The sequence below is a fragment of the Microtus oregoni genome, unplaced genomic scaffold, assembly GCF_018167655.1.
Source record: "Microtus oregoni isolate MIOR12 unplaced genomic scaffold, Mior012 000043F_ref0000047, whole genome shotgun sequence".
Lineage (NCBI taxonomy): Eukaryota > Metazoa > Chordata > Mammalia > Rodentia > Cricetidae > Microtus > Microtus oregoni.
In genome coordinates this window covers 10,718,644-10,744,740 of record NW_024543210.1, presented here as the reverse complement: position 1 = coordinate 10,744,740, position 26,097 = coordinate 10,718,644, and the positions used below count along the sequence as shown (strand labels likewise).

Below are 26,097 nucleotides of genomic sequence, written 5' to 3'. Positions count from 1 at the left end.
TTCTTCCCCAGCTGTCCCACACTGGGGCAGTCTCTGGAACTGTTCTTGCCTGTGCTCTCTGGACCTACAGCGGGTAATTTACAGCCCCTGCCAACACTAAGCTGGGGCTGAGGCCCACACCATGTTGTAACAAGCTCTCTAAGAGGTACAGTGAACGCTGGGACACCACTGGTCAAAGCTGACCAGGCGAAACCCAGAAAGTCCAGCGACCTGTCCAAGAGCCAGCTGTGCCAGTGTGGGCTTCGCTCCTGTACCCTCCTCGGGCTCCTCCCTCCCCAAGGCACTGGGGAACTGAAGTTACCTTCTGGTACATCTTGTGTTCATACATATAACGAATAGTCTTGTTCAAGTCCTTGACATGAAGCTGCAAGGTAAGAAGTTGGGCATTGAGACCAGCATCCTAGAGAAGCCACCAACACCTTATAAAGTCCTCTTCCCAATCAGTAAAAGAAACCAGGGTGAGCAGTAAAACCCAGAAGCCATCTCAGGCCTTCCATTTACACAGTGACAGACAAGAGAGGACAGGACGCTTCTCTGCGCACAGCTTCGTCCTCAGCATTTGGAGGCTTTCTTAGACCTTGTCTGTGATGTACTCAGTCCTGACTGACACTGTGGCAGGGAGAGCAGCGGCTAGAAAATAAAATACAGCCTTCCAGCTGCAACACTTGTTCCCCACTCCCTACCACACAGCACTGACACCAACCCTGGTGGAACATCAGAAAACACGTCGTAGGTTTAATCTCAACACACAGGCCGTGTTTTCTACTTTCCTTTAAATCTTAAAGGCAAATAAAACTATCCTTTTCATGTATCTTTAAAGACTTAAGAAGGGGGAAGTGAGACGGCTTGGCCAGGGAAAGAGCGGGCTGCCAAGCCTGATGATGAGCTGAGTTTGATCCCCAGGACCTGCAGGCTGGAAGAACTGACCCCCGAAAACTGTCCTTTGATCACCACATGTGTGACATGGCACATAAAATAGATAAATGTAAAAATCAATGTTTAATGTTAAGAGAAATTGTGAAGGGCATAGCTCAATAGAACAGCACTTGGCTAACACACACAAGGCCCCGCATACAATCCCCAGGACCCAATAACAATGGCAACGACAAAAACCCACGATCAAAATGGTAAGCAGAACTCACATCATCACTGGGGAACACCAGGATTCCAGTAGCTCCGTGGTCAGTGAAGTAAACGAAAACATGATCCCGGGGACCGCTGCCAAGAAAGGACGGAAGAGCGTGAGCCAGAGACCCCACAGCTTCCCCTTCCTGTTTCCATGTCCATGTCCCCGAAAAGCTGCCTTCATCAAAAAGTTAAGAGGTTTGAACAGGGCCTGGTAGCACATGGCTTTAATACCAGCACTTGGGAGGCTGGATGCAGACTGATCTCTGAGTTTGAGGCCAGCCTGGTCTATTAGGGAGTTCCAAGTCAGTCAGAACTACATAGCAAGACTCTGTCTCCAAAAGGCAGAAAGGGGCAGAAGATACACACATATGCACAAATGCAAGCACAGGCTAACTCTGGAGGTTGAGCTGGACTACAGGTTCAAGAGCAGCCTGGACAAATTAAGTGGCACCTGTATCAAGAAATAAATAACGGGAAGCTGTGCTAGGGAGGCAGTCGTCGGGGAGGAGTGTGTGCAGGCAGGCGGGCTAGGCTTGGAGCTTAATGGTATATGCATGAAGTCATAAGGGGAACAAAAACATGAGAGACCCTGGATCTCAGGGGTATATGGCAAAGAAACACACCAACCACGCATCAGACTGTGTGGCCTGGGACAGGACAAAGCTGTCCTCTCTAACTTCTCAAAAGTGACAGGAGCAAAGAACTGTGCCCCTTCAGGTCCTCTGTGTACGGCTGCAGCTCTGAGAGTGTGGAACCCACAAAACAGACGGTACCTCTTCAGGACTTTTCCAGACCCCTTGCCCCTCACAGCCTCTGCATCGCCTCTCAGCACGGCGAGGAAGTTCTCCGGGGTCACATCCTACGAGGAATCAATAGGGAGTCAAAGCCAGAGCAGCTGCCACTTCTGAGCACAGTTCACAGTCTGTGTCAGGCCCAGGCACCCAGCTCAACAGCAAACACTCCCACACCAGGAGGGATGACATTCCCGAGGCCCCGGGGTCTGTCAACTGTGAAAATGCTATCTTGTTTGGGGCAGGTGGCGACTCTGCGAGCCTTTCATTCCTTCTCAATAACTATGAACTGGGGGACCACCCCCCAAAAACTAAAAGACTCTGACAGCACAGGAGGAAAATACTCAAAAGGTCAAAAGAGGAAGTGAAGGTCTTCATTAGCCTCCAGCTTGCAATCTCAGATCTGAGTCCCAAGGATACTTGACCATCAAAACCAAAAAATAACCACAAAAGATAAAAAGGGGAAAATATCACCTACAATTCTACCGCCAAGAATTTACACATATCCCTATAAACCTATAGAGAAAGAAATTCTCTCTTAAAATGGATTAACTATATTGCATATATATTAAATTTCCATTTGATTTTAAGGGACCATAAAGTGAAACAAAACTGAAAGAAATGCTAAGCTTTGGGTCAATGTTTCTTTGCCTCCTAAGACGTCCTTAGAAAGTTAAGAAAAAAGCCAGGCAGTGGTGGTGCATGCTTTAATCCCAGCACTCGAGAGGCAGACACAGGCGGATCTCTGTGAGTTCGAGGTCAGCCTGCTGTACAAGAGCTAGTTCTAGGACAGGCTCCAAAGCTACAGTGAAACACTGTCTCAAAAAACAAAAACAAACAAAAGAAAGAAAGAGAGAGAGAGAGAGAGAAAGAGAAAAAGGAAAATGAAAAAAATGCTATCTTAAAAAAAAGTTCAGAAAAAGAGCATATAAAGACCATAAATGCCAATTTACATAATATGAATAAAATAGAAGGAAATTAACCATTAAGTGAGGAATGTATCCGAATATTAATTTTTAAAAAACCTATCTTCCACAATCCCAGAGAACCTAGACAACAAAGAGGCCCCTAAGAGAGACATACATGGATCTAATCTACATGGGATGTAGAAAAAAAGACAAGATTTCCTGAGTAAATTGGGAGCATGGGACCATGGGAGAGGGCTGATAGGGAGGGGAGAAGAAGGGAGGGGACAGAGAAAAATATATAGCTCTATAAAAATAATTTTAAAAAACAAACAAAAAAAGAAAATCACAGAAAGTAGATGAAGGCAAATAAAGCAAAAAGGTGTAAAACAAATAATAAACTAAAACCCAAAGCCCTCACCTCTCCAGTGTAATCCTTCGGGACGCCTTTATACACGTCTGTGCCATTGGGTCGGTTGATCACAATGCCTGGAGTAGGGTTGCTGAAAATTAAAGGACACAGTTGTAACACAAAACGTGTCATTACAGGAACAAATAGCAGACAGCTCTGTTCTTGAAGACACTTCCTGTTGCCTGGATAGGCACCAACACATGTGGTTTGGGCAGCTAGGGATCTCAGCTACCTGAACCCAAGTACTCCTGGTGGGAGCAGAGAGGAAAGGAGATCTTCAGACCCAGGGGAGGAGCCGAAGCGCAGGCGTCCTGCCCCTGCTGGGAATCAGAGCACCTTGGCATAAGAACATGCAAACAACACTGCTCTCAGAAAACAGACAAGCCAGGCGGTGCACATCTTTAATCCCAGCACTCGGGAGGCAGAAGCAGGAGGATCTCTGTGAGTTTGAGACCAGCCTGGTCTACAAAGCGAATTCCGGACAGCCAGGCAGCCAGACAGCCAGGGCTGTTACATAGAGAAACACTGTCTCAAAAAACAAAACAAAAAACAGGAGAAGTCAGGCAGTGGTGGCACACACCTTTAATTCTAGCACTCGGAGGCAGATCTCTGTGAGTTCAAGGCCCCCTGGTCTACAGAGCTAGCACCTAGAAAGCAAGGGCTACACAGAGAAACCCTGTCTAGAAAAACCAAACGAACAGAACACAAAGCAAAGCTGAACACCCAGGCTCAATTACCACAATCAAGAGGGACTCCGCCAGAGCCCAAGAGCTGCTTAGCTGGGGACAACCTGTCTTTTCTCAGTTCCCAGAACACTCGGGCAAGTGTGCAAGAGAACACGTGCCAGCAAGGAGCACAGCAGGAGACCCTGCACAGACTGGAACCTGTACAGGGGGGTGCCTAGCTAAGTGCAGAGATTAAGGACAGGCTCCCAACCTCAGGGTTCAGCGCTACAACCCTCTCCAAGTACCTCCTTTTGCACCCTAAAACATGCTGAGAGCTCAACACATGACATCCCTGTGACTTTTCGCCTGGGGCCACTCCCATTCCCACAGTGTGTCACTGTCCTAAGGAGCCCCATAAGCCTCACAGTGTTTTCAAATTCCGTTTCATGGCCAAGTTCAAAGCTCCCCACTTACTCTTCAGAGTTGGCAATGTCGTCATACATCATCACTATGATCTGCTCATCAGGAATCCCGTTCCGGTGAATGATCTGGTAGGCGTGGCATGCGTCTGCCTGGAAGAAATAATTCCCTTGGCTTTTAGACATCGCAGGGAAGGAGGCCATCTCGGGGTATCTCTAGCTTGCAGAGGACTCCCTGTGACTCATTCCCTACTGGTCAAGGTTTAACATCATTATTTTTTTAAAACATTCGTTTTTAATTTTAACTTCAACTTTAAACGATTCCCGCTCTTATCACTCACAGTTACCTGACAGTAAGGTAGTACACACGGGCACAGGGGTGTAAATACACAGGCACAGGTGTGCACACACACAGGCACATGCTGTCACACCTACAGGTTAACAAGGGCCCTTGAAAGTCCTAAGCAACTTGTTTTCATATTTCAGACCACACGACAGAGCAAAAGCATGGGTTCAGGCCTCAAAGAGAATGACCCAGACGGACGAAGCAACACGTTCACAGCTTCTATTTCATCCAACAGTCAATGTCCAGGCAAGTGTGATGTCTCAAAGTCCAACTCAGAAGCCAGACTGGTGACACATGCCTGTAATCCCAGCTTTCTGGAAGTAGTCCAGGAGGAACTGGAGTTCAAGGCCAGTCTGGACTACACAGCAAACAGTTTGGAAAATGCTGTTTTGATGATGATGACAGTTAGGAATGTAGCTCAGTTGGCAGAGTGCTTGCCTAGGATGCCAAAAGCTCTATGTTTAAGTATACCACCACAAAAACTGGGTGTGGGGGGCATGCTTGCATTTGTAATACCACATTTTTGGAGAGGTAAAGGCAGGCAAGAAGATCAAAGTCATCCTTAGCTATGCAGTGTCTTTGAAGTCAGCCTAGGCAACATGAGATCCTGTCTTATTATTATCATAATTTGAAACAAAAGAAGGCCATCAAGGGGAACAGATGCCATCCCTGTAAGAATGCCTTGTTTCAGATGACACACGCTGTACTCTATGCACAACAATTGAGATCAGGGATGAAACAGGTTGCCTAACTTTCCACTGACAATGTCATTCTAGGAACAGACACCTGCACAAACATGGAGAGATGCTGTGGCCAGCATCAACATCCATAGGCAGGCACTGCCGTATAGACCGTCACTGCACACAGCATCCCATGCAGCACAGCAGGTGATGAAGGAAATAAAGCATCTGCAATGCCCGGCTTCTGCCTGCAGATGCCCATTCAGATGGACCTGTGTGATGGCGAATACTCGTCATCACATCCATCTGCTGTGACTGTGTAGGAACCCATGCATGGGTCCAGCACTCAGGAGCTGCCGGACAAGAGGACAGCTAAGTGTGAGACCTTCAATATGCCTTGGACTGACTTCAGGACCCTATCTCATTAGTCCTCAGGTGAGAAAGGTCTTACAGCTGGGGCACAGGAGGTCACAGAGGAAGAAGTCAAGATCTTGATGGCTCTTCATGAAAGAGCAGCAGAGAAATTCCCAAAGAGAAAGCAAAGGGCTAAAATCTAGACAGAAACAAAACAAGCTATCAGTCATCACAAACACGTCATGTAGGATCTAAGAATGACATCACTTGGAGATTCTGCCCAGGATTCACACAAACCAAGGCAGCTATCATGTCTAAGCAGTCAATTTTCTGTGACCAGAGTCACTTAAGCAGTCTGTCCTGGGACTGGAGAGACGGCTCAGCAGCTAAGAGCACTAGCTGATCTTCTAGAATACCCAGGTTCAATTGCCAGCACCCACATGGCAGCTCAAAACTGTAACTCATGTTCCAAGGGATCCGACACCCTCACACCAAAGCATATAAAATTAAGTTGTTTTTTTTTTTTAATAAAACGTCTGTCGTATCTTAGATGGGCATGGTGGTGCCCAGCACTCTGGAGGCAGAGACAGGTGGATTGCTCTGAGTTCCTGGTCTACAGAGCAAGTTCCAGAAAGAAAAAGAGGGGGGAGGAAGGGAGGGAAGGAAGGAAGGACAGAAAGAGAGAGAGAGAGAGAGAGAGAGAGAGCAGAAAAATTTACATGGAATTGCACAAGACCTACAGTAGCCAAATAATTAGGAAAAAGAACAAAGGTGAAGGCCTTTCACATCCTGATTTCCAAGCCACACTAAGGAAAGAAGAATCTCCAAAAATGGTACTGGATCTAATGAGACAGCTACATGCAAAAGGAGGAACCGTGGCAGCCCAGAGTGGATCCCGGCTAGAAGGACACTTAAGTGAAACAAGAGACAATCTTTATGACCTTGAGTGTCGATGTCACAGATATGACACCAAAAGCAAGGTCCATAAAGAAAAGAATGAACAAATTAGAGCTCACAGAATTTAAAACTTAGTGCTTCAAAAACATCACTGAAGGAAGGGCTGAAGAGATGCCTCAGTCAGCGGGCCCAAATTCACTTCCCAGTACCCCATTCTGGGTGGCTTGTAACTTTCTGTAACTCAAGCTCCAGGGGAGCCTCTGGCTTCTGTGGGAACCTGTACTCACACGCACATACTGACACACATACACACACACATACAATTTAAAATATAAATAAGTCTTTTTAAAAGAAATGCTAGTGAAGGGGTAGAGTGTAAATCAGTGGTAGAGCACTTGCCTAGCACACACAGCCCTGGGTACCATGCCCAGCACTGAAAAAAAAGCCACAAAGAAAACATTATGAGGACCTGAGAATAGAGAAGATCTGCAAAGCCTACGTTGAATAAGGCTTACATATAAAACACAAAGAATGTCTGACCCTCAAGAGTTTGCAAAGGCTTGAAAAACACCTTACCCAATGGCTCTAAGTCCACGAGAAAGAAGCTCAGCATCATTAGTCACAAGAGAAACACAAGCTGTCACGTCCCACCCAGACAGGCAATAACAAGTACCCAGTGAGGACCAGGAGCTCTCAGATACACTCATGGGAGTGTACAATGCCAGTCACTGTGGGAAGCCACTGCACAGTTAACAATGCCTCTAGTTACCTTTGGTGTCCACCCAGAAGAAACAAAACACTCATCCTCATAAAGACCATACATATGTGATCTCAGCAACACTGTTCATGGGAGTGAAATAAGAAGCAGGCCCAATGTCCATCACCTGACATGGACAAGCAAGCTGCTCATCATTTGGACACAGTGGAATGCTATGTCCCAACAAAAAGGATGGCAGTACCAACACTTGCGGCACTGTGGACTGTGCTCCGTGACATCATTTAAGGGAAGACAGAAGCCAAAGACTAACCTGCAGACTTCTGAATAGATAAAGTTCTAGCGGGGGTCTGGGGGTGTAGCTCAGCCAGTGGAGTGCTTGCCGAGCATTCACGAGGCCCCAGGTTCAATCCCTACCATTGCAAAACATTGACTGTGATGGTGCACGCCTGTAACCCCGGCAATAGGATGATTAGAAGTTGAAGGTTATCTTCAGCTATATAGTGAGTTCAAGGTCAGCCTGGGCTACACAAGATCCTATCTTTTATATAGAATCAGAAAGGGCAACTTATGCATGAGACAGAATGTAGATTATTAGTGGTTGCTTAGAACTACTCTAGGGGACCATATGGGGTACACAGGGTGATGGAATTGTTCTGGTGCTGGTTTGTGGTAAGGTTTGCACGACTCTGCAAGTTACTAAAATAATGCGGAGTTGTGAGTCGGAAGTAGATAGGATGGCACAGAAACAATGCCTTGGTCAAGGTAGAGGCCTCAGGGTGAGTTCTGTGTTGGTGCACTTCAGGGCTGCCTCGGGCCTCAGGACCGCCCTAACAGGCAGCCACTCACTCCATTTTATAAGTGGGATGAGATCAAGGTTTGAACCCAAGTACCTTGCTCCATGCCTTGCCTCCTACATTCAGTGATTTCCAAGTGAAGTTGGGGCTGCCCCTGCCTTAGGAAAGTCAAAGGGTTCTGCACTGAGTTAACATGAAATAAAGCGGAGTTCAGCAAACTCAGATCATGTGGAAACAGCAGAAAAGCCACAGGAGGTGATGTTGGGCTGATGGTGACCTCTGCAGTAAGTGGGTGATCGCTGTGACTCAGCTGATTTCAAAGCTGACACTGGGAGTTGGCCAGGCTCACTGAGGAATCCCGTGACCTCCTGATAGTGAAGCCTCTCACAATGTCACATGTACAGTGGGCATCACCCATCACCACCAGCTGTAAGCACCGTAAGCACAGTAAGACAGAGCACTCAGAGCAAAGGCTGTATTTAACAGCTGGCGTGTGCTATATTCCTCCTCATGAGGAAAGGCTCTCTGACATGTATGCTTGCCGGGCAGGTACTTATAAACTCCTCCCCTCCTGACTCACATCCTGCCTTCCCAGCCTCCCACCAAGTCCAAAGGAAGAGGCTGAGATGTAAAGTGAGCTGATATCCTTTGTTCCCGTCATACAGCGGAGACCCCAAACGCTCCCATCTTCATCACTGTTGGGCCCAGCAGCCCCCTATCCCAGCCCTACCCAGCGCTTCCAAACCCTCACCCTGTCTTCAAAGGATGCTTTGTTCCAGGCACAAGCAGCTGACTGTTGCACCAATGAGGACTAACTTCCAAGACATCAGCCTAAGTGAATAGTTTGTCTAAAGGACAAACTGTACGGCTGGCAGTCTGCTCCCTGCCACTTCCCCTCCCGAACTCCTGCTACCTGGCTCCTGTCCCCTCCAGTCTCCCTTTTGCCTGTCTGCACTCCAAACACTCAAATTATTTACTGCCTGGCCCTTCCTGGAAGGGTCTGCTGACTGGTCCTGAGCCAGGCAGCCATAATGGTTACAGTGAAGGGGCTAAGCAGGTTCACAGGGTTCAGGGTGCCATACCCCTTAGGGGCCAACCCAACTTCTCTATCAAAACAGTTGCATGAGCCAGGCATGGTGGCACACACCTTTAATCCTAAGTGGATTTCTGTGAGTTTGAGACCAGCCTAGTCTACATAGTGAGTTCCAGACAGCCAGGGCTACGTAGAGAGATCCTGTGTCCAAGAAAAAAGAAAATGTTTATTAGAGTCTCACTATGTAACCCCAGCTAGCCTGGACATCACTATGTAGACTAGGCTAGCCTCAAACTCATAGAGATCCGTCCTCCTGGCTCTGTCTCCCGAGCACCACCCACCACAGTCTCCATCAAATCTTAGTTGCCTGGTCCTGTCAAAATGAAGAAAACGAGGCTTTGTAAGTTGTCCTTCTAATAAAGCTTGCTGCTCACCCACTCCCGCTCTCCCCACATCCCTATCCCAGTCTCTCTGCACTGTGCGCCATTCTTGCATAATCCCGTCAGGAACGTCTCTGAGTCAGACCCAGAAATTCCCTTTCCTTCTCCAGGAACTGATGCTAACACAAGCGTGTGACACGTGATGCAACTGTTGCTGGCCAGGGAGGGCAAAGTCCCCCACTGACTCCCAGGAGAAGGCTTATCACTTGTGAGAGAGCCAGATGGACAACAGGCACAAGTGGTCTCTTTTTCCTCTACAGAGTTTCTGTTTGGAGGTGACATCTGAAGCGGCTGCAACCATTTTATTACAAGGAGCACTTATCTGGAAAATAGAATTGTGTCAAATGGATCTTGAGTTTAAGTGGCCAGACTAGGGCTCTCCACGCTTGCCATGTAAAAACACTCAGGAGGTTCTGGAACCTAACAGGCTGGCTCTTCCCTCGCTGTGGTTTTGTGTTGCCAGAGTTCACATGGAATACTCAGCTTTCCCATACCTCATTCTACAGAAGCCCCTTGCCTTCCCTCCCTTCCCCCGTTCTCCCAACTGTCTCTCTCTCTCTCTCTCTCTCTCTCTCTCACACACACACACACACACACACACACACACACACACAAAATCTTAGTAAGGGTTTCTATTGCTACAACAAAACGCCATGACCACAAAGCAAATTGGGGAGGATACGGTTTATTTGGATTACACTTAGACATTGCTCCATTAAAAGAAGTCAGGACAGGAACTCAAACAGGGCAGGACCCTGGAGGCAGGAACTGATGTAGAGGCCATGGAGAAGTGCTGCTTTCTGGCTTGCTCCTCATGGCTTGCTCAGCCTGATTTTATTCATATATATATATATATATATATATATATATATATATACATATATATATGTATATATATATATATATATTATGTGCATTGGTGTTTTGCCTGCATGCATGTCTATGTGAAGGTGTCAGATCCTGAAATTACAGACAGTTGTGAACTACCATGTGGGTACCGGGAATTGAACCCTGGTCCTCTGGAAAAGCAGTCAGTGCTCTTAACCACTGAGCCATCTCTCCAGCCCAGGACCACCAGGCCAGGGATGGCACCTCCCACCATGGGCTGGGCCCTCCTCCATTGATCACTAATTGAGAAAATGCCTTACAGCTGGATCTCATGGAGGCATTTCCTCAACTGAGGCTCCTTCCTCTCTGATGACCCTAGCTTGTGTCAAGTAGACACACAAAATCAGCCAACACATGCACACATGCATGCACACACACACGCCTGACCAAGCTACACCCTGACCCACATCTGGTACTTAGCAGTTCCCACAGGAACCAGCTTTGTTAATCTGATGCCAGCTGGCCTTTCCTCCCGATTCTCTATCACCATGGGCCCCCAGGTAAAGAAAGGTTAAATAGAATGGTGAGCCAGCTCAAGTCTACTCTATCTTAATGCCTCAGGAGATGCTATGGGAGAGGACAGTTTAGAATGTTACACCAGACACCCAGAGCCTCAGGAGATGCTATGGGAGAGGACAGTTTAGAATGTTACACCAGACACCCAGAGCCTCAGGAGATGCTATGGGGAGGACAGTTTAGAATGTTACACCAGACACCCAGAGCCTCAGGAGATGCTATGGGAGAGGACAGTTTAGAATGTTACACCAGACACCCAGAGCCTCAGGAGATGCTATGGGGAGGACAGTTTAGTTTTCTGTGCTAACTTTAAACACGTTAATAAAAGGGAAAGGAATGATTGTAAAACAGAACTTGATAAATGAAAGAGACCTGGGCCGTGGGAGTAGAGGGAAGTGATGGACGCAGGCTGTGGAGCCATGTTGCCTGGTGGTTCAGATCCCATTTGTGCTTCCTGCTGGCTGTGTGACCTTATACAAGGTGTCTAACCATTCTGTGCCTCAGTTTACCAGTCTGAGAATGGACCTGAATAAGTCTCACTCTCTTGAGCTGTCTGAGGATAAATGAGATGATACACACCAAGTGCTTGGCACTGGACCTGGCACCCAGTAAGGGGTGGCATTCTCCTTCCAGAATGTGGGTGCTATTGTAACGGGACAGGTAGTATCTCTATGTTGTCACTGCCATGAATCGCACCTCACTGTCTGAACTCATGAACGCCCCAAAAGGAGGACGAGTCATTTGCTGCGAGTTTGGCTCCTGAGTTACTTCCAGCCACTGCCTTTTGCCTCATCCTAGAATCAGGCTTCAGTTCCCGCATGCTAGACCCTCTTCCTAGCCTTGACCACCTTCCTTAGACTCTCTGTGTGCCCCTCTGTGAGATCAGGGGGTTCCCCAATCTGAAGGCTGCCCGTCTCACTCTTCTGTCCCCTCCTGCTCCTAGCCCCTCACCCTGACCTCCTCCTCTGACCCTGGGCTTCCAGAGGCTTCCTGTTTGTCCTCAGTTCTAGAGGCTAAACACACAGTGACCAACCAGTGTCTCAAGACCAGCCCCCACTGCTCCAATTCCTGTTTGGAAAACAGAAATCCAGTTTGATCTGAAAAAGACTAGGCAGAAATAACCACCATAGTGCATATCAGAACCATTGGCAAGGATGTGAGACACGGTATGAAACCAAAGCAAGAGCTGGGAAGAGGCCTCCTGTCGATCCTGGGCAACCTCAAGCCTCTATAAACACATCCAGTTAAACCTGCACGGGAAAAAGGGAGAGTTCTTGACTGATTGAACCTCCAGTGCTGGGTCCACTAGGAACAGAGGCACCCACTCAGTCCACCAGGCACGGAGGCACCCACACAGCCTCAGATCCATCCTTCCTGGGTGGAGACGGACTCACAGCTCCAGCTACATCTGGACCCTTTCTTCCTTTCCTCCTAGCTCAATAGTTCATATTCTTCCAGGGAAACCAGCAGCTCTCCCTTTTAAAGAAAATGTTTCTGGGAGCAGCTGGGCATGGTATTTTCTGACTGCAATCCCACACTCAGGAGGCCGAGCAGGAAGATTGCTTTGAAGCCAAGGCTAGCCTGGACAACAGTGTGAGACCCTGTCTTGAAGAGAATTCTATAAAGTAGGAGGGTGGCCCTGAGTTAGAACCAGCTGTGGCTAAGGTGCTGAAAATGTTTAACCGGTGTGTTCCTGACTTGGCTGTATAAACACCAAGCAGCTGCTGAAGCAGCAGGCTTGCTGCCTGCGGTCTGTGCTTAACTTATCTTCGCCCTCAAAGGGAAAGGAATCGGCGATGATAACAACCATTAATCAGGCCAAATTTCCTTTCTGGCCAGCACACACAGGCCATTCAAGATGAGTCAGAACTTCACCTAAGCCAAACCCCTTGATGACTTACAGACAAACCCCAGACACACACAGGGCCAAAACTCCTTCTATGCCAACCGCCCAACAGCCAGCCACTGTTGGGAGCCAAGTGCCTGCACCATGAACAGTCTAAACGGAGACACCCTGGAACTCACATATAGACTGGATTTCAATGATTTAGCTTCAAGAAAAGACATAGGGGCCAGCAAACTGGCTCTACTAACAAAGGTGCTTGCTGCCAAGCCTGACAACCTGAGTTCGATCCCCAGGACCCACATGGTAGAAAGGGAGCGTCAACACCTCTGTTATCCTCTGTCCTCCATGCACGTGCCATAGTATGCTTGTGCCCACACATACACACACATTTACACACACACACACACACACACACACACACACAAATAAATCTGATAAAAACTTCTTTAAAGAACATAGGCTATCTCAATAGTATTTATATTAATTACATGGTGAGTTGATATTCATTTGGATATCTGGTTTAAATAAGATGTCAAAATTAATTCTCTATATACATTGTGTATAGAGGTGTGTGTGTGTGTGTGTGTGTGTGTGTGTGTGTGTGTGTGAATGTGGAGGCAAATGAACAACCTGGGGTGTTGCTGCTCAGGTGCTGTGGTCTGAATGAGAATGGCCCCCATATTTGTACGCTTGGTCCGCAGTTGGTGAAATGCTTGGAAGGGTTCGGAAGTGAGGCCTTGTTGGAGGAAGTGTGTCACTGGGGGGTGCCAGGCCCAGCTCCGCCTGCTACATCCAGACCATGTTCCCTGCCACAACAATGGACTAGCCCTCTGAAACTGTACACAAGACCCCAGTTAAATACTTTCTTTTATAAGAGGTGCCTTGATCTCGGACGGGTGCTACTCACTTTATTTCTATTTGTGTGTGTACATGTCTGCATGTTTGTATGTACACATGCAGTCCAGAAGAGGGCATCAGATCCCCCAGAGCTGGAGTTGGAGGAGGCTGTGATGTGGAAGCCGAGTCCTCTAGAGGAGCAGTGAGTGCTACTAACCACTGGGCTACCTCTCCAGGCTACCCCCCAACAATACAGACCCCGTTTTTGAGACACGGTCTCTCATTGGTCTGGAGTAGACAATGCTGGCTGAGTCCCGGGGTCCACATAGCTCTACCTCCTTATATTGAATTAGGAGTACGAGCATACCCCAAAATTCCACGGTTTTGTTTATAAGTGGATTCTAGGGGTTGAAATCAGGTCCTAGTACTATCATGGCAAGCGTTTTACTGAGCAGACTAACTCGTCAGCCCTTCCTCCATATTTCAAGCTTTGTCAAATGCGGCTGCTAGTTTTTCCATGACTCATGCAGCTCGTACTGGAGCAGGTGGCTCTCAAGCCAGCTGGCTGGTTCTGTATCCTGCCCAACCCCCCACCCCCAAGCCCCGCCTGCCAGCTACACCACACTGGGCAAACTGCTGGCCACCTCCATTCAAGTGTTGTGGATAAAGGGGAATACGAACAGGCTGGGTTCCACACAGCCCCACCAGGAGGATTAAAGGACCTCAGAATGCTCACAACATGATCCTGTGGCAATCTATGCATCTTGCATGAAAGGTTTAAATCTACTTTTTTGTTTTGCTTTTGTTTTTCAAGACAGTTTCTCTACATAGCCCTGACGGTCCCGGAACTAGGTCTGCTCTGTAGACTAGGGCTGGCTTCAAACTCAGAGATCTGCCTGCCTCTGCCTCCAAGTGCTGGGACTAAAAGCATGTGGTACCACACCCGACTATATAAACCTTTTAAAAAAGACAGCATAACCAGTCACATAGAAGTCTGCCTTTAAAATATAGTGCGGTACTTTCCGGTTCACTACCAGTGCAGCCCTGGCCACTTTCTAATTGGGGAACAGTCTCACTACCTCCAATTCTTTGAGCATCATTCCCCAGTCTCTGCTCAGCCCAGCCTTTGCTGTCCCTGCAGACTTTCTTAGTCTGAAGTGCCATTTAATGGACTCAGCTGTGTGGTCTTTGTGACCGGCTTCTTTTAGTGTGTGTTTACAGTTCATCCATACTGAAGCGCACGTATTTACTCCGCCCCTTCTGTGGCCTGACCATGTTCCTACTCACATGTTCCTACTGGCTGATGTGAGTAAGGCTGATACTAGTGTAAGATTTTACACAGACATATTTTTGTTCCTTTAGGGCCCACACCCTGGAGTGGGATCTCTGGATGCGGGGTAACTGTTTCTTCACCCTCTCTCCCAGACTGCCAAGCTGCTTTCCCTAGGTCACCCCTTCTTCCCGGCAGGAGGCTGACTGTTAACTGTTGTTAGTTCTCACTTCCACAGGAAACACCAGGAGAGATAAGGTAAGGACAGACACTCGAGGACTGTGTTCCCCAGAGCTTCAGCCCTGCTTGCCTCCTTCCATGGGGTCTCAGTTAGGTCACCTCCCCTCTTTAGCCCTCAGTGTCCTTTCTGTAAATGAAGGTATTAGCCCAAGGGCTCTCACCTGGCAATCTTGCCCCCAGGATGTGTGGCGATGGTGACAGGCAGGCAAGTGATGCCGCCATTACCTCAGACACTGTACAGACCCAAAATGTGAGTAACACCTGGTTCTGAGGGCCACTGCTGAGGGAGGCAAGGAAATCCTGCATCAGACTAAGGCAAAACTGTCTTCCAAAATGACCACACCACTTTGGGGAGACAAAGTCAGTGATAAAGAAATTTCAGTTTCTTACCTGGTGCCGGTAATTATACCAGCCATTGGAGCCCGCCACAATCACCACCCAGTGCTTGCCGCTGTCCTCGGGATCATCCACACCAACGGGAAGAGCACCCGCACCCAGCACCAGGCTGAGAAGCACGGCAGCGGCCCAGATCATCCTGCACCCTTCTGTGCCCCAGTATCAGCTACCGAAGGCTAGAAAGGAAAACGCAGAGCTGGTTATAAAGGGACAAGGACTTCCGGAGATAACATCCCAGCAACTGAGTCAAAGGGCAGACTGCTTAGAGCAGAGGAATGTGCTGAGGTAACAGTGAAAACGGAAGGAGAAACTCTTGGAGCTGCGGTCACTCACTGGTGGGGGGCAAAGGCCAGTCCAGTCAGGTGTGCCGCAACCAACCAATTACCCAGAAAGCACTTAGGCCAACTTCTCAAGTTCCTATCACCACTCAGAATGCAGCAGATGACATCCCAGCAATCCCGTGCTGGTGATAAGTCTACAGCACACTCTCGACTGTCTGTGCAAGAACACACAGGACCTCGCGGAGCATAGGAAAATCTGCAGAGCGACATAAAATCGATCGGGAGTTTCTTTTGCTGGGTGGTGGGTGGAAGAGGGAAATCTTTTAAACTGCCTCTTATAAAAACTGTTTATTACTTGCCAAATGTATTTATATTTTTTATTTATTCATGGGGGTGGGGCAAGTACTGCCATGCTATGGAGGCCAGAGGACAACTTTAGGAAGTCGGGTCTCTCCTTCCACTCTGCATCCCAGGGAATGAACTCCAGTCAGCTGGCTTGGCAGCGAGCGTCTTTGCCCACTGAACCATCTCACCAGCTCCAATGTAGATTACTTATAAAGTTTGAAAATTCAGTGCAATGACCAATAGTGTGAACTCAAGCTTCCAGGAAGGAAACACAGTGGGGGGGGGGGGCTGCACCTGTGTTAAAGATTCTACAAGATCAAAGGACAAAGGACTGGGCTTCAAGATTATGGAGTTAAAATGTTGCAGACTGAAGCCAAATTACCTTGGGCTACTCCTAGCCCTTTGAAAGACATCCATTGTCCTTCCTCCCCTGTGTCTAAACTAATGTCCTTGTGACTATCTAAACCTTTCAATGTAGGCTTAGCAGACTACTAGAGTCCACCAGTTCAAAAGCCAAGAATGTCCTCAGTTAGCATCTCAATTCTCCAGGAGTGACTCCTCTGAGGTCTATGGCCCCCACCACGACATGTGGTAAATACTTTAATGACTTTCTTTGTTTTGTCCCTAATGAAAACCACAAGCAACCATTTCTACATGGTATTTCTGGGCCATGGTCATTCATCTTTAGCTTCAGAATAAACTTTGTATCCCCTCTGAAGTGAGAGCTATGTTTTGGTGTCAACGCTAGTGACAATGGCAATGGACAGTTTAAGTGTGAGACATCTGGATAAGCTATAGTCAAACTTTCATTCCTGTCTTGTCTGACACTCAACAAGTACATGCGTCTGTGCACCAGGTGGTGCGAACATTTTCATGTGTTTTACCAAAGGGGAGGTTAAGAGCATGGACCGCTCATGCAAGAGAACGGAGCTCAGTTCCCGGCATCCATGTTGGGTGGCTCACAATTGCCCTTAGCTCCAGTTCCAGGAGTCTGACACTCTCTGCCAAGCTCCACCGGCACCTACACTCATGCGCACATACCCACACACACACATACATACTTGCATATAATTAATAATAAAAACAAATACTGCTTTTTAAAAAAAGAAGGAATGAAGGGAGAGAGCAGAAGAGGGTTTGAAGTGGCACAGCCATTGTCTCTGGAGAGTTATTCTTTGGCCAAAGACCTTGGTGTTCTAGATTCCTGTCCCATTAGTTTCTGCCCCAGAGTTCTGCTTCTCAAGACTTTATGCTTAAGGAATTGCCCAGCCTATATTATACTTTAATGCCAAAACTTGTTTTGTTTTAAAACAAGTGTCTTGATGTGTTTCCCAGGCTGGTCTCCAACACCTGGGAAACAATCCTCCTGCCTCAGCTTCTAGAAAAGCTGGGACTACAGGCATGTCCCACCACACATGCTAATGCCAAAATTTTAAAGACCCTTCTAATCCAGGAGGTATAATAAGGCCATAGGCTGGCCACCACCCATTGTGACATTAGCTTCTCCCTGTGTCCTGACTGTGTGTGTTCTGAAACGGCACGCCCAAGCCTGTGACCCTGTGATAAGAGGTATGAGGTCTCAGCAGAAAGGAACCTGTGGGGCAGGCTCTGCCTTGCTTCCGCCCTCAAGAAAACACACAGCATCGGTCTATATCTAAGCTGAAGAAGCTCATCCTCTGACCTAACCCTCCCAATATCATATCAGAGAAGAGACAAAGTAGAGAGGAGAGGAAGGAGGCCCTGTGACTGCATAGAGAGGGGAAGGAAGCGATAGTACCTGGGGCGGAGCCTCTAGTGAGGCTGCCTCAGGCACCAGTCCACAGGAGGGTCTCTTTAGGTACAGACTGTGACCATGAAGGACCTGCATTTCTAAAGCACGCCTGGGTACACGGATGCAGCCAGCCTTGGATTGCACTTGGATGCAGAGACCTCAGGCACGAGCCCCATGGGCTCCCATCCTCCTGGGCCCTAAGCTCAGCATCCCAGCACTTGGGACTGGAACGCTTGGTCACTTCCAAAGAGAAACACCAGATTCTGAGTCTGTAAACCTCAGTGAGTGCAAATTAAGGTTCCTCTTTTTCCTACCTCCTTCTCTTCCACCTCCCCCCACACCTTAGCAATCCAAGCCTCAGTGTCCGCCCCTCCTTAGCAACTCAAATTCTGAGATTACAGCGCGCACCACCACGCCCTGCTTAAATTCCCACTTCTTTCACCACACAACAGCGTTCAAGGAGAAGTAAATCTAGGAAATGCTCCCAGGTTTACTGTTTGGTCACTGGGGTATGGTAGATTGGAGACTATGATACAACACACAGGGTTAGAGAGCTGCTGAGGTGGTTTCAATACAGGGACCTGTTGATCTGTTACTGTTAACCCTGATTAGGGTCATCGTGAGGCATATTTGGACAAAGGACAAGCAAGAGGACACCTAAGAGCAGAAGCTCCTGTCCCCAAAGCTCTGCAGAGCCCCCCCCCCCCCCCCGAAGGTCCACATGAGCACCAGCAGCACTGCCTCACCCTGGACTTATCTGGCTTCACTTCAGCTGCCCGGAAGCTTTCCCCAAGGCCCAGTCAGCAATGCTTCTCTGTAAAAGGTCAGACAGTAAATATTTTTGGTTTTGCAAGCCAGACTGTCTCCAACGTAATCAATCATATGATCCAACCAGTATTTCATAAAAACAACCATAGACCATATGGGAAGGAATGAATACGACTGTTTGAATAAAACTTTATTTTTAAAAAAAAAAAAAAGGTAGCAAGCTTGACCTATGGGCCAGTTTGCTGACTTTGCCCTCAAAGAAACAGAATGGGCTCCTTTGGCCCCAAGGACAGCCAGAATGGCTATTATAATCTCCCATCAAAATCACCAAACTGGTTACTGGTTTATATCAGACTCTGCTGAGTTTGGTTAGTTGGACTTAGTCCCAAAAACGGGCTCATTCCATGGGTGGCATTGATATGTGATTTTTTTTTTCTCCTCATATTTAGGAGGAAAAGAAATCAAATCCACATGGCTTTCAATGTCCAAAGTCTCCAGATCCACAAATTTAACCAAGCTTGGATCAAAAACACTTCTGAGGATCTAAGTTTGAATCAAGAGAATCCATTCAAAGTTGGCTGTAGTAGCAGTTACCTGTAACCAACCCCTGCACTCCTACAGTGAGACTGGAGGCAAAAACAGGAGAACCCACACACACAAGCTCATGGGTCAGACGGCCTGGCGTATACAGCAGTGAACCACAAAGACTCTGTCTTACTCAAACTGGAAGGCAAGGATCAACACCAGAAGTTGCCCCCATGGCCTCCACAGGCACCTGCAGCACGCACACACCTGCACTGGCACACATGAATGCGTGTACACACACATACAAATAAACACATCACATACATCCGGTATATATGAACGCATATGGGGGCTGCACCTATGCTCAATGTGTCACTATCTCCAAAGCACAACAGGACAACTAACGTAGCACCTGGAAGAGTTAATTAAAGTTACACGATGGTAAGCCTAGGGTCTATACAAACGATGCCTTTTCACGGAAAGGACTTACTAGAGCATCCTATTCAGAATCCAAGGGAACCTTGGAAGCAGACCCAAGGACACCCAGATGACTGTCCACCCTGACTGTGAGCAGCAGCGGAGCAGACTCAGCCAGTCTAGCTACCTCGGTTAAGCGGGCACTGCAACAGCCATGCAAACCTAGCCCTTCCTGGCTGCTTTCAGTTTGTCTTCCGGTCCTCTCACGCGCGCGTCACTGCGCTGTAGGAAGGAGGAGCAGACAGGCAGAGGTCACTCATCCTCACAGTGGATGATCCTTGTGAACCCACATGGCTCCTTCCAGACGAGGAGGAAACCAAGACTGGGAGGCGGAGAGAAACCTGCAGATCGGGGACATGAATCAGGCTGAGTGGGCTGTGCCTGTCCCACTGCACCACCTGAGCTGGAAATCCTGGTACATCCATGACCACAGACACCGACAACAGCTCCAGCCTGGGGCTCAAACTGCGTGGGTCTTCAGACCTTCCCCAGGCCACCCAGGACCTCTCATGTGCCATTTTAAGGCACGAGGAGGAGCACTTGTGTGCCCCACCATGGAGACCCAGAGCCACACACTCCCTAAGTCAACTGACAAACCTCAAGAACTTTCCCAGTTCCCAGTTGCTATACCCACCATGACACTGTACTGTTCACCAGCAGGACACTAGGCCAGAAAGTCAAGTTCAGGACTTGACTCAACTTCAAGAAACATATCATCAAATGGGCTTAATTCAGGTAGGGACATTGGGACAAGCGAGCATTCAAGATAAACTGTCGTGAGCCACAGGTAATAAAGGCAAGGCCAGGGAAGGGTCATCCAAGTAGAGAGGTCAAGTTCAAAGCCAGGTATGACACCCGCCTTACCACAAGTGTGACCTCTCACTGACAGCTACCACTCAATACTGGCTCTGGGTCAGATGCAGCAAGCCAAGCCAAGAAGCTGGTTGGCAGGATGATGATATTGTTGAGGAACTTCCAAACAGGCAAGTCTTCACTGTGCTCTGTTCTCTGGGAGGTTAAAGTAAACAGCTCTGTAAACAGTGATATGGACTATGAATGAAGAGCCCGTCTGGACTGTCTGCTTGTTTTGTTGTGCTGGATTTGCTTGGGTTTGACACAGGGTTTCATTATAGAGCAAAGACTGACCCGGAACACACAATCCTTCTGCCTTCAACTCCAAGATAATCACAGGTGTGCATAACTCCTTCCGGCCAGCTAGGGCAGTTTCCTTAAATAGAATTGTTTTACTGTGTTGGCTTTCTGTTTTCTTTTATTGTATTGTATTCTGTTGTATTTTGAGACAGTCTCAGGTAGCCTAGGCTGGCCTCAAACTCACCGGGTAACTAAAGATGACTCAGAATTTCAGATTGGCAGTCAGGCTTGGTAGCAAACATCTTTAATCCCAACACTCAGGAAACAGAAACAGGCAGATTTCTGAGTTCAAGGTCAGTCTGACCTATTGAGTTCCAGGATAATCAGAGTCACACAGGGAAACCCTACCTAACAAGCTAACCTAACCCTACTAGCTAACCTAACCAGGCCCCCTAATTCTGGTTCCATTGAAACGACTGTCTGCCTACTTACTGTGGAGAAAGGCCATGTGTGCAAATAACCCTCAGGCAGACATGCAAATGTCCCAACAAAGGGAGGCTATGCTGACTTCCTTTGACCCCAGGCCACCCCACCCCTTTCACACTCCAATATTTCCAGGCTGCAGTCAGGGCTGCACTTTGGAGCGCCCTCTGAACTGGCTATAATAACCTCAACAAGTTTTCTTATTAATAGGTTGAGCAAACCCTTAGCACATGTTCATTTTTAAGAGCTGTACAGGGAGAACTTCGCCTTTAAAAAAAAAAGCATTTTTTTTACCATTAGAGAAACCACAAGCATCTAACATACTCCCAGGCAAACAGAACCAAAGCCGTCAAGTAGGAAGCCTCAGGAGTCTACTGACATAACCTCCAATGATTGGTTGAGTTTCTTAAGACTTTCGTTTTTAATGCCTAGTTGAAATTTGATTTATTTTCTTGTTTTGTTTTGTTTTGTTTTTCAAGACAGGGTTTCTCTGTAGCTTTGGAGCCTGTCCCGGAACTAGCTCTTGTAGACCAGGCTGGCCTCGAAATCCCAGAGATCCCCCTGCCTCTGCCTCCCGGGTGCTGGGATTAAAGGCATGCACCACCACCGCCCGGCCCGAAATTTGATTTTTTTAAAAACAATTCTTTAGTTTATATTTATTTGTTTGTTTGATGTATGTTGGTGTTTTGTTTGCATGTATGTCTGTGTGAGGGTGTCAGATCTTAGTTACAGACAGTTGTGAGCTGCCTGCCATGTGGGTGCTGGGAATTGAACCCAGGTTCTCTGGAAGAACAGTTAAGAGTCCTCTTAACCACTAAGTCACCTCTTCAGCCCCTGAAATTTGAATTTCTTAAATCATGATTATTATTTTTGAAACTTGGTTTCATTATAGCCTGTGGTCTTTTCCAAAAATGACTAAAGGAAGCTTTCATATTTATATGTTGGCTCTGAGGTTAGACCTTTTCGTTTGTTTGTTTGTTTGTTTGTTAATTTTATTTAAAGAAAACCCTGGCTGGCCTGGAACTCAAAAAGATTCACTAGACTCTCTCTGAGTGCTAGCACTAAGGGTATGCACTACCACACCCAGCCTTGAAATCTGACTTTTTTGTATGTGTGTGTACGTTTTTCAAGACAGGGTTTCTCTGTGTAACAGTCCTGGCTGTCCTGGAACTCACTTTGTAGACCAGGCTGGCCTCCAACTCACAGAGATCCACCTGGTTCTCTCTCCAGTGATGGGAACATTGGGCTTTTGATTTCACCCTTTTTCCAAGTAGCTACTTTGTTCTAAGGCAGTGGTTCTCAACCGTCCTAATGCTGTGACCCTTTAATACAGTTCCTCATGTTGTGGTGACCCCCAACCATAAAATTATTTCATTGCTGCTTCATAACTGTAATTTTGCTACTGCTGCGAACTGTAAAGAAAATATCTGATATGCAGGATACCTGATGTGTGACCCCCACTGTGGGGGCTGCAACCCATAAGTAGGTTGGGAGCCACTGTTCTAAGACAAACAGCAACCTCGTTTTCTTTCATCTTTTCTCCTGATGGCATCAAAGTTTACATTCTCTAATCTGGATACATAATTATCTAAGTAAGCTTTTCTGGTTAAAAAAAAATGAATCTCATCATGTGTTTATTTAATCATTCGGATTTCAACACCATCAATGCTCGTGACAACTTACTCATCATAAACTGAGATTTGATTTTGGTCTACTAAGCAACTTAAAAAATTATATCAGAGGGTCATGGAGATAATTTCGTGGATAAGGATATTTGCCAAGAAAAGCTGATGGCCTGATTCCTAGAACCCAGGGAAAAAAACTGAGTCATGCATCTGTAATCCCAGAACACCACTCAAGGAGGAAGGAAATGGGAGAATCACTCAGATACTGGAGGACCAGCTAGTGTGAAGTAAGCTGTGTACTCTGATTGCCACACATGAGCCACGGGACAAATGCAACTGTGTGCACACACACACATACACAGAGATACTGGCGGACCAGCTAATCTGAAGTGAGCTGTGTACTCTGATTGCCACACATGAGCCAAGGGACAAATGCAACTGTGCGCGCGCGCGCGCGCGCACGCGCACACACACACACACACACACACACTCAGATACTGGAGGACCAGCTAATCTGAAGTGAGCTGAGTACTCTGATTGCCACACATGAGCCATGGGACAAATGCAACTGTGCGCGCGCGCGCGCACACACACACACACACACACACACACACACAGAGAGATACTGGAGGACCAGCTAGTCTGAAGTGAGCTGTGTACTCTGATTGCCACACATGAGCCACGGGACAAATGCAACTGTGCGCGCGCGCGAGCACACACACACACACACACACACAGATACTGGAGGACCAGCTAATCTGAAGTGAGCTGTGTACTCTGATTGCCACACATGAGCCATGGGACAAATGCAGCTGTGCACACACACACACACACACAATTAAGAAAAAAATAGTGCCGGAGCCAAGAGTGTTATCACAATCTAAAATTCCAGCATTCTAGAGGCTGAGGCAGGAGAACCACTGCAAGTTCAAGATCAGCCTGGGCTACAGAGCAAATCCCTGTTTCATAAAAATAACAAACACACCGGGCAATGCTATCACGCACATGGGAGGCAGAGGCAGGTGGATCTCTGTGACTTCAAGGCCAGCCTGGTCTACATAGCTAATTCCAAGACAGCTAGCGGTGTTACACAGAGAAACCCTGTCTCAAAAAAGAAAATTAAATTAAAATAACAATCAGGGCCTGGAGTAGCATACACCTTTCAGCACTCAGGAGGCAGAGGCAAGCCTATCTCTGTGAGGCCAGCCTGGTCTACATAGGGAGTTACAGGACAACCAGGACTACATAGAGACACTTTCTCAAAAATATAATAATAATAATAATAAGCATATCTCCAAAAGAAAGTCATAGGAAAATTCCAGAAAGAGTTTTCCCTTCAACACGGTGAAATGTGACCATGTGTTTGCTAATGGCGGCCACATCACATATACAATGGAGGACCCAGAAGAGCAAGTGCAGGGCTCCCATCACTGGAGCGGTCACAACGCTGTGACTCATGTGTTTCTGGCGACGCTGGTAACAACAAGCCACTGGGCTGCCAGTCACCTATAATTATGTGCCAGGCATGACCCTTCACCGGTTACTCCAGAGAGTCCTCCCAGCTACCATAAAGAGAAAACATTCTATGAGGCAGCAGCCAGGATGGCTGGGCAGAACACCACATCATCTCTAACCAGACCTAGCAGGCCATCCAGCGAGTGCCCTACACCAGCCCGCTCCCTGTGACAGCCCCCCATGGTGTAGGCACAGCAACAGAGACTACTGACACGTGTCACGGAACACATCCCCATCAATCAGCAACATCCCGGGCATCCTGAGGACTACTTCCTTGTAACTCCCCTGGGGGTTATTGTGGTGCCCTTCTGGTCTTCGGTGTGGCCTCCTCTCTAACACTGTCTATGCTACAAACACTTCAAGATAAAGAGAAATCTACACTAAAGGCAGCTCACTGGGTGTTCAGGACAACACCCAAATTTCCTGCCCCACTAAAGGGCATTCGAGACGCACCTGCCTCTCCCCTCCTGGAACAATTCACTCCCCACATATAATTCCTTATTCCAAACAGACTCCACAATTACAGATCCAAAGCACTGTCCACAACTTCGCCTTGCTGTTTTCCAGGTAATGTGAACTCCTCCTCCACCCCACTAGCCACTGCCCATCACCCAGCGCTCCAATTTCACTTCACTCCCTTCTGCACGAAGTCCTTGCTCCTAAATGAAACTTGAGTATTGCTCTGCACACAAAGGACACCTCTATCCTTGACAAAATAAACTCGCCTCAAAAATCTTAGCAAACTATATAGCATGATGGCCCAGTCCTGTAATCCTGGCCTGCAGAAAGATGAGACAGGGAAGTCACTGAATTCAAAACCAGCCTGGGATACACGGTGAGTTTGAGGTTCTGTCTCAAAGCCAAAACCAAACAAAAGCCTACTACAGCCCAATAAATGGTTGCTTTGCAGCCCCAGAATAAAGAATATTCCAGTCGTTACAGATCATAGAGCGAGTCTTAAGCCCTGACCACTCATCTTCATCTATAAAACGGAGCATGTGACATAAGTTCCATCCTCCAGCCCTCAGTGTCTAAACCGCTGGCCCAAAATAATCCTAACCTTAACAGGGACCTGGGACCACACAAAGCCAGCTTTCACTTTCAAGATGGATGTGAGCCATCCTGAAACTCAGCAGCTCTTCTTGGAAGGAATATTTGGGGTATTTCTACAGAGGTGTTTTTGTTGAGATCGGGAATTGCCCCTTTCCACGGATGCAATGCTCCAAGTTAAAAACATCAACAATCACCTGGAACCCTGCCAGGCCCTGCCCGGCGATGGGACCTCAGCGAATCGACTCCTCCTTCTGCCTCAGTTTAGCCCTCCAGGGAAACCCGCCGTTCCAGCAAAACACAGTCGCGACACAAACAAGCCTCGGACTGGGTGGCCCCAGGAGGGAAATATTACTCAGAAAGGGTCGAGGGATGGAAAACCTAGCTAAGAGCCCATAAGTCACCTCTCGTGGGGCGTGGGTCCTCCCGGGGGCCCGCGATTACCTGGGCGGGTGACCGCCGCTGTGACTGCAGGACCGTGGGAACTCCAGGCGTCACGCAGCCTCAAACCAACCACCTCCAGAGTCCGCCCCGCTGTGATTGAGCTGCGCCGCCACCGCTCGAGAGCTCGGATGCCTACATACCCTGAT

At 47.8% G+C, this 26,097-nt stretch overlaps 1 protein-coding gene across 1 annotated transcript in view; it reads right to left on the bottom strand.

Moving 5' to 3' along the window:
* Lgmn (legumain) overlaps positions 1-26,097 on the bottom strand; it is a 33,770-nt gene extending 7,673 nt beyond the window's left edge. The window contains exons 1-7 of the mRNA XM_041633265.1: positions 25,952-26,097; positions 15,570-15,751; positions 4,376-4,473; positions 3,246-3,327; positions 1,902-1,987; positions 1,143-1,218; positions 302-364 (exon numbers count right to left, since the gene is read on the bottom strand). Of these exons, the coding sequence (XP_041489199.1) occupies positions 302-364; positions 1,143-1,218; positions 1,902-1,987; positions 3,246-3,327; positions 4,376-4,473; positions 15,570-15,713 (549 nt within the window). The 5' untranslated portion in view covers positions 15,714-15,751; positions 25,952-26,097. The remainder of the gene's footprint in view (positions 1-301; positions 365-1,142; positions 1,219-1,901; positions 1,988-3,245; positions 3,328-4,375; positions 4,474-15,569; positions 15,752-25,951) is intronic.